This window comes from Poecilia reticulata, linkage group LG8, assembly GCF_000633615.1.
Source record: "Poecilia reticulata strain Guanapo linkage group LG8, Guppy_female_1.0+MT, whole genome shotgun sequence".
In the NCBI taxonomy this organism is placed as follows: domain Eukaryota; kingdom Metazoa; phylum Chordata; class Actinopteri; order Cyprinodontiformes; family Poeciliidae; genus Poecilia; species Poecilia reticulata.
This window is the reverse complement of record NC_024338.1, coordinates 3,321,110-3,329,852: the sequence shown is the minus strand read 5'-3', so window position 1 is coordinate 3,329,852 and position 8,743 is coordinate 3,321,110. Positions and strand designations below refer to the sequence as shown.

Sequence of the window (8,743 nt, the reverse complement as noted above, 5' to 3'; positions counted from 1 at the left end):
TGTGTTGTCTCAGACATAAACGAGTGCAGGCAGAGGGTTTGCCGTTTGGATCAACAGTGTAAAAACACGCGAGGCGGTTACACCTGCATCGATCTGTGTCCGAGTGGAATGACCAAAAGTGGGAACGGCTCATGTGTGGGTGAGTGACTGGCAGCTCAGGACAGACGGCATCAGCTAAAGGGGAAACATGAATAAGCACACAGAGATKACGCCTTCTTCGTCTCTTGCTTTTAGACATCGACGAGTGCAGAGATGGAACGCATCAGTGCAGATTCAACCAGATCTGTGAGAACACCAGAGGCAGCTACCACTGTACGTGTCCACGTGGTTTCAGATCTCAGGGAGTAGGACGCCCATGTGTCGGTACGTAGAAATCTTGTGTTGTCTTCCCAGCTAAAGAAACAAAGAAACTGTATACAATTAAAGCATATTGGAATATAAGAAAGATAAACCTGCAACGTAATGGCGAGCTATTTTAACTGGATATTTGTCAGGTTTGCTCATTTYCTGCACTTTGCTAAAGCTCCTGTGCTTCTGCCTGCAATTTCTTATAAGTTGGTCTTTTCATTTAAGCTAAAAATAAAATTTTAAAATCATCTYACACCATACCCATCCACTGCATGCATATGTGACCAGATGCTGCTAAGGAAACTGCTGACTGAGTCTTCACAAAAAGCAGCTGCTTTGCTTTGCAGAACAACATTGCATATTATCAGTTCATGTTAAGGAGGAAAAGCTGCTATGTTTTCTTGATGGCTTTGCTTGTAAGTGGAAGTATTTTTCAGCGWTTTTGTATTTATTTTGCTTTTGTTTTGAACTGCAGTTTTCATTTGCTTTATTTTTTGGCTCCTTTTTAAACTTCCTCAACACGTTTCACATCTTTCCTCAGTACTTTTAGGATGCCTACCTAACCCTCCTCTCCACATGTCAGTCATCTGTATGAAAAGCTGTGAATGGCTAAAGCACAAAAATGCCCAGGATGGAGCATCAGAAAGATTTATTTTATCTTTAATGTTGATTTATTTGTAAGTGTAACTCTTAGTTCTTGCTTTGCTCATGTGACTTAATTATACAGYCAGGTCTTATTATACAAAGATCAAGTTGACTGTTTTTCTTGTGAGATTTGGCAACTCTTACCACTTTATTAAACATAATGAGTGTAGAAAAATAATCTGAAAAGACCAGCACCACTGCTCTTAGTATGCCTCTTCTTCTTTCCACCTTCTTCTAATCCTGTCCTCTCTGTCACCTTTGCATTTGGACACAGCTCTCGTCTGGTTTTGCTTTGGCATTCAGTTCCATATTATCTGTGTTGTATTAACCCTGGATGAGCCCTATGTTTTTTTTAATGACGCATCTAGTTTCGTATATAGAAACTGAAAGCTAATATCAGTTTTATTCAGCATAGTTGGCTAGCCTGCACTCTGCCTAACAGACACACTGCTACAGACTTAGCATGGCCGCTATATTTTCAGAAGAGCAATACTGATGATTAATAGGCAGGGTYCTTTAGTCTAGTAGTGTCAGAGTAGTATAATGGAAAACTTCAAGGGCCTTGACACTGTTAACCGAACCTTGAAACCTACCTGTCGATGCCTTGCACAGTCTCAATGCATTTCTCAGTAAACATGAAAATGTTCTATAATGCAGTGAGGTTAATGATATATTCCATTTTTCCCCCCTCTGTCCTTATCTTTCTTTACTCCTAATATGTTATTTATTCACTTGTGCATTATCYTTCTTCTTTTCTTTTCCCTCCTATGTTTCTTCCTGTCACTTTGTCCTTCCCATCTTCTCCTGGTGCTGGTCTTCCTTTGCACTGAGGGCAGACATAAATGAGTGTGAGCGGCTCCCTCAGCCCTGTGCCCATGAGTGCATCAACACTCCTGGTAGTTTCAAGTGCACCTGCCCACCAGGACGCCACCTGCTGGGAGATGGCAAGTCCTGCGCTGGGCTGGAGCGTCTACCCACCTACGAAAGTTACTCGTACGGCTACCGCACGTCCCAGTCCTCTCCCGAACAAGCGCCCAACCAGCGGCTGTACCACAGCTTTGCTTCTCACAGCTACAACTCCTTCACCGCCACAAATARGCGCTACATGAACCGTAACCRGAGAGAGGCTCACAAACACCGCTCAAGGCAGGGTTTCCCTGCTTGTAAGGAAGGTTTTGAGTCCAGGGCTGGCCACTGCTTGGGTAACTATGTAGCACGGGCAATGCTGACATGACGGAGAAGAGTTAACAGAAAAACTTTAAATACTTAATGCTGCTTGATGCTTTACATTTGTTAYAAATAGGGAAGAAAACTGTATTTTGTGTTTGTTTGTGTGGCACCAATAGATATCAATGAGTGTGAAGTGAGGGATGTCTGCCAGCATGAGTGTGTGAACACACCAGGGAGCCACCGGTGCCTCTGTCCTGCTGGTTACCGTCTGATGGCTAATGGAAAAACATGTCAAGGTGAAACTCTAATCTCTTGAACCTAMGAGTTGCAGAAACCCAAATATTCCGTAATTGATTTAAGTTTGTGAATTTTTACTGAACAATCAACCAAAACATTGGATTGAGAGATGACCTCTACACTCAGGGATGAACCATCTGCTATATCTACAGATATAGACGAGTGCCAGGAGCAGAACATCCAATGTGGAGTAAATCGGATGTGCTTCAACACAAGAGGAAGCTACCAGTGCATCGACACACCCTGTCCTCCGAACTACCAGAGGGACCCAGCCACAGGGTAGACAGTCAGATTCAGATCTTGATTCATCCCCCAATGGGCAATCAATAAGTCAAATCTGTCTCACAGCAAATTCAAACCTAATTTTATCAAGCATGTATGGTTTTCACCTTGTAGGTTCTGTTTGAAGAACTGCCCACCAAACGACCTGGAGTGCACAYTGAGTCCATATGCGCTGGAGTACAAGCTGCTGTCTCTACCTTTTGGTATTGCAGCCAACCAGGATCTCATCAGGTTGGTGGCCTAYACACAGGACGGCGTGATGCACCCCAGAACCACCTTCTTGGTGGTGGACGAGGACGTCACCTTGCCCTTCGCCCTCCGAGACGAGAACATGAAGGGCGTGTTGTTCACCACACGGCCGCTGCGAGAGCCGCACACGTACCGCATGAAGGTGCGAGCGCTCTCTTACAGCGAGGACGGCGCCATTGAGTACCAGACAACCTTCATTGTATACATCGCTGTCTCTGCCTACCCTTACTGAGAGCACTTTAAGTGACGCGAGATGAAGATGTGCGGTTGAAATGCRCCTTCAGCTTGCAGAACAACAGTGTGGTGAGASWGATATGATGTGGTGTTTGGACTTTTGGCCACCGCAGTATGAAGATTGAAAGACTGATGTTAAGTGTGTGCGAGGACAGTAAGCGGCTAGTTCTGACGATGTATGGATGTAATGGGAATATGAAAGAGACTGAAGAAACGGGGATAAAACTGATGCCTTCCTCTTATCCCTCCAAGCTCTGCCAGTCTGTAAGGAATCAATTATTTTAGTTTTTTATATTTTGACTTCACATTTTCTCACATCATTCAAATGTATTTATAARGTCAGTTTCYTTATAGTCRATGTGTAATTCCAACTACCTAATATTACTTTACTGGAAAGTGCTTGAACATCAACACAACTGAACTTCATTTACTAGTAGAGATACATGGTGCTCATGTTGGAAATCAGAGGTTTCCAGGTAGTTTTCATCTGTTTTGTTGTCATGGAAACTGCTCCATTAGCAAGTTTTTTTTTTCTTTCCAGGAAATACCAGGATGTATTTTATTTTAACTTGTACATAATGCTTTAGCTCAAATTGTGATGCAGTACCTCTCCTAATTTTATTAGTTTTTGTAATAAAAAAATGTATAAACTACACTGACAAAATAAAATACTCATGCCTGTAGCAGAAGTCAACCTATCAACACAAACTAGATGCATTTTAAATTTTAAACATTGTCACGATGCACAAATATGGACATTTTGGACAAAAATCAATATTTTTTTCAACCCTTTCAATACATTGAAAAAAACCAACCACACCTCTGAAGCTGCTTTTCTGCTTGTGTTAAACACCCCACAGTCCTGTGATGTGTCAAAATCAGCACCACATACCAATACAAATACCACAAATTCCTTTTTTTTTTCTTCGAAGAAGTTTAAAAACAACTTAGTTTTTGTGAAAAACAAGGTATAAAAACTCAAAACATGATTTAGAAAAAAAACATTTTTGCATTTGTAAACATCACCAGATCTGCAAAAATGTGGACATGAACATTTGAGCAGAAATATGTGTCAACAAGAAAGTCTGAAAATGTACCAATCTTTTCTGATAATGACAATCTAAAAAAATTGACTTCAGACATTAAAGTGAGAATATTAATGAGCCAATCTGAATTGCCTTTAGGTGAGTGTGATGCACTTGCAACCCGTAAAAATATGACAATTATGTTTTTCTAAGCCACCAGAAACTGTGGGCTTATTATATATACCAAAATAAAAACATCAAGRTGAAAATATGATCAGCATACTTTTTATTTTTGTTCCAAAAAAAGCACAAACATAAAAAAAGAAACATTTGAKTAAGGCAGTTAGCACGTAGGTTTGCTCTGTTCCTCRTCTTCTCACCTCCAGGCTTGAAGAGCATCACAGAAGAACTACATGAAGCAGAGGAAATCATCAGACATCACTGGCTTCATGTTAAATCTTATTACTGCATTAGAAACTATCATGTTTGGATGCATCATAGTTGATTACAAAATGAAAACATAATCCAAAGAGCAACCAGAGAGTACAATACTGGACAAAATAAGTAAACTTCACAGTGTTTACTCACTGAGGATGCTTTTCTCAACATGTTGAACCACAACAGACCTTGCATCTGATACACAAGCTCAGCTAAAAACCATCTAAACAGGCTACTTAATTCAAATTAAAGAAAAAGAAAGGATTTGGCAACAGATAGTCTACCCTAGAAGGCAGACAAAACATCTTATAAAATGTACTTTAATTAGTCTTGCTGTTACTTTGTGGTTGTTAAAGAATCTACAGTCAAGAAGATGTTTTAAAAAACGTAAAGCAGGAAATTAACTAGAAACTTAATACAAAATAAACTTATATTTGTGGCAAAACAAAATGCATAGAAAAGATGGGTATGAAATGTATGATTTTAAATGTAAAAAATGGGATCATGCAGACAATATAAACATCTCAATTAAATCCCCTCTTGATATACGGCAAAACTAAAATCTAATCTGCAACAGAAAAGCTTTATCAAACCGTGGGAAATTGTTTATTTTTTATTTCAATTTAGTGGGGACATGAGGAATATTACTAAGTAAATAATGATGCAGATTTTTTTTTTCTAAGGTTAAATTAATCTTAAAATATAATCACATATTCTCATTGCGACAGTTTCCTGTAAACAGTACCGTTTAGCCACACAGTGCCCTGTTCAGCAGCAGAGGGGAGCAAATGGATGTGAGAAAACTGCAAAGTGGGATTACCATGAAATGCATCGTGGGTATTAATCCTCCCCCAGCAGTCCCTCAGGGTGAATGCCGTGACCCCTGTGGCTCATATTATCACCCACCATCTGTAACTGTGCTTTTCTGCAGACGCCCACGGCTCGAGTGTTACTCTCGGAGGATTTACTGCTTTTATTCACTCAGACGTGAAGCTTAAAACAACATAACGCAGAACAAATACGAACAGAAAAGGTTTGATTATTGAAGTTCCACCAGCGTTCCTGCTAAAATGCAGAGGCACCCCACTTTTAACAAACACTGATCTCAGAGTTGGGCATCACTGGTGGAAAGGAATCAGCACATAGATGTAGTAGGAAGGTATTTTTAGCACCCTGTGAGGACTTTAGGCTGTGATGATTGAAAAAGAAGGAAAAAAAGAAAATCAGCTTTCACACCCACTCTGACCCACATTTCAAGTCCTACATTTTTGCCTCAAGTAAATCAGCATCTCAGTGGGTAAAAAGAACAATGATCTGGTTTTCCTTTCAGCTTCAATGCCTTCTGGTAGAGGAAGAGTGCAGCGTGTCAGTGATGTGACGTGCCTCTACGCTCTGCTGTTAGACTGTTTTCCTCGCCGTTAGAACCCTGACAATGCTGCCCACGCCTCCTGCAGCCAGAGCCTGAAAACACAGCACAAATTAACGTCATAGGATTAAATCTTGCACATTTTTCCACTTTAACAAATAGTAAAAAATCTTTATTGACAAGTCAGTTAATACGATTTTACTGATTAAATTTGGATATTATCTAAAATAACATCGATGTTAGTAACTGAACATAAGAAGTGAAACAAACGACATACTTTCATTTCAGACTATAAGCGTATAATGATTTTGGCTTCCAGATGATTAAAACAAAATTTGGTTGAATTGAAACTGTGAATATTACATAAAACTATTTTAAAATGTGATGACACACATAATGTGAAAGAATTGCGACTTAAATGGTCTTAAGTTTGATTACACAAGAAGCTTAATCTTTATCATCTTTCCAGACTTGAAAAACCGTTCCAAAGTCTTTTCAAGAGTACATAGACATCCCATTTCTCTTAGGAAAACAATTTTTACAACAATTTACATCTACAAAATAGTTTGGGAATATTTACCTTTTCGTGCCACTGCAGCAGCACGGCGCTGCTGTTTTCTGAAGGTCTCTCAAAGCCTTTGTAGATGTATTTCATCAACAGGTCTACCCCGTTCTTGTCGAGCGACTGCACCGCTTTCTCGATGTCGCTGCTCTTGAAGGCACTGAGCACCTTCAGCACTAGACCCTCAGCTCGATCCTGATCAGGAAAGGGGAACATTTGCAGAACACAGCTACCACAGACTCACTCAGATGCTATTACAATGCTAAAATGATCAATCCTGAGCAACACCAACTATAATCTGATGCTGGAATTATGTATGCAATTAATAATTTTGCAAACAGTTCCCCTTACAACTCAAATTTCCTATTTTATGATTGCAGTAAAAAAAATAAAAATACATCTCATCTAATTAAAACACAAGTGGCCAATCTGCTGTCAGTGTATGAGTAAAATGCATTATGATTAAATGTGGTCATGTTACAAAGTTTACAAGAACATTATTTAAATAAATTAAAGATTAAAGCAAGTCACCTTGACATTCTGATTCTTTGTATTGATTGGTGGGTTCTTCAGGACTGCATGTAACGCCTCTATGAGATTCCCTGTGAATGGAAGGTTAAGGATGCACACACTCTGCAAGGACTTGCGCTACCTTAAAGTAATGATAATTATAATTCACAATCCTGACTAGATGTTATCCTAATGGGACATCAGAAATTGGTCAATATTCGGCTCCTGTAGAATGAAATTATTTAGCTATAAGGCTTCCATCTAGTGCTTAATCAATGCATAGACCGAGAGGATGAAAACAAATGCATTCCACACTTTTAAGATTCTTCAGTTTTCATTTCATACTTTAACGCTAGTTTGTGTCGGTTTATCACAAAATACATTAAAGTTTGTGCTTGTAATGTGGCAAAGAAAAAAAAATTACTTCAAGGGAAAATTTGCAAGAACCTGTGTAGGGAGCCTGGAGCAGCAATCCCTGGAATGTGACTGTCAGGCAAGTCTGGACAGTGATGGGGGTTTTGCTAGCAGGCCAATCATTCGGGAAGCAGCAGAAACTTATGGAAATGCACGTAAAAAAAAACAAAAACGCATCAGTAAACGCAAAAAATAAATTGTTCCCTTAAAATTCTTCATGTACCGTCAAAGTACCAGTTCTGCATGCTTATAATGTAAAGGATATTGTCTGACGAGGGAGTCCACCTCTGCCTCGTCAGGACCCAGCTGATTTTCTCCGCCGTCCTCCTCGTCCACAAATTTGTTCTCGTCGTACTCATCCACGTCCACTCGCCTGAAACGGGCGGACACTGTGTTCTTCGACATGGCTGGTTCTATTTAAAGGTCCGACTCTGAATCTGACGATGGAGACGGTTTTAAACTTTAATTTAGCCTTTTTAGTGGTTTTTTGTCTTTGACGCGGCTGTCAGAGACAGGAAGACAGACGGCTTCCTGGCTTCTTCCTCTTCCTTTTTGCGACGTGTTTGTTAGCTTCAGTTTACTCACTACCGCCATCTAACAAGCAAACCAAGACGCTACAAGAGGGTGTGAGCTTACACACGTGACGCTAGAGGGCGCACAAACCTAATAAATGGAGGGATAACTGAACAACCAATGTTGACGCCTCATCGATTATACAAGAAGACAATACTTTATTATTCTTAATATGTATGAAAGGCTTTAGTTTTGTTTCAGGACAATAAACTAAAGCCTTGTGACTGACGACACGTTTCTTATATTTTTAGCGTAATGTGGTTTTGTTACAATAATTTAGACAGTTTTCACTGCAGTGCTAAAGCAAAAACAAGGAGTTAATAATTGTTTCAAAAACTAAGTTTCACTTTCAAATAAAGCATAAAAATAAAACCTCTTTAATAATGAGATTTAGGTAAGCTTTACTTTCTGTCAGTGGTGGGTGGTTTACACAAAAAAAATGCTCAAACAAAAGTAGCAATAAATGAGAGTAAAAACAGTGACTTTTGTTTTTATGTATAAATGTATAATCACATTGTTTGCCACTGTGGTTTCTTCTATCTATCTATCTATCTATCTATCTATCTATCTATCTATCTATCTATCTATCTATCTATCTATCTATCTATCTATCTATCTATCTATCTATCT

At 39.4% G+C, this 8,743-nt stretch overlaps 2 protein-coding genes across 2 annotated transcripts in view; one reads left to right on the top strand and one right to left on the bottom strand.

Moving 5' to 3' along the window:
• Positions 1-3,908, top strand: part of hmcn1 (hemicentin 1) — a 79,527-nt gene extending 75,619 nt beyond the window's left edge. Inside the window, exons 102-107 of the mRNA XM_008415619.2 lie at positions 14-139; positions 235-363; positions 1,830-2,195; positions 2,340-2,459; positions 2,613-2,739; positions 2,857-3,908. Of these exons, the coding sequence (XP_008413841.1) occupies positions 14-139; positions 235-363; positions 1,830-2,195; positions 2,340-2,459; positions 2,613-2,739; positions 2,857-3,223 (1,235 nt within the window). The 3' untranslated portion in view covers positions 3,224-3,908. The remainder of the gene's footprint in view (positions 1-13; positions 140-234; positions 364-1,829; positions 2,196-2,339; positions 2,460-2,612; positions 2,740-2,856) is intronic.
• A 611-nt stretch (positions 3,909-4,519) lies between these two features.
• On the bottom strand, positions 4,520-8,105 carry arpc5b (actin related protein 2/3 complex, subunit 5B). The gene is made up of 4 exons (XM_008415165.2): positions 7,806-8,105; positions 7,148-7,220; positions 6,635-6,811; positions 4,520-6,149 (listed from the first exon to the last, which is right to left on the bottom strand). The coding sequence occupies exons 1-4, from the start codon at positions 7,943-7,945 to the stop codon at positions 6,087-6,089; spliced, it is 453 nt and encodes a 150-aa protein (XP_008413387.1). The 5' UTR covers positions 7,946-8,105; the 3' UTR covers positions 4,520-6,086.
• Positions 8,106-8,743: the final 638 nt, after the last annotated feature.

What these genes read in the sequence shown, in the direction of transcription:
- arpc5b (XM_008415165.2), bottom strand. Translation starts at nt 7,945, where the DNA reads ATGTCGAAGAACACAGTGTCCGCCCGTTTCAGGCGAGTGGACGTGGAT. An exon ending in CAAAGAATCAGAATGTCAAG is followed by an intron (nt 6,812 to 7,147) that starts GTGACTTGCTTT and finishes TTTCCTGATCAG; the next exon opens with GATCGAGCTGAGGGTCTAGT. An exon ending in TGCTGCAGTGGCACGAAAAG is followed by an intron (nt 6,150 to 6,634) that starts GTAAATATTCCC and finishes CTGTGTTTTCAG; the next exon opens with GCTCTGGCTGCAGGAGGCGT.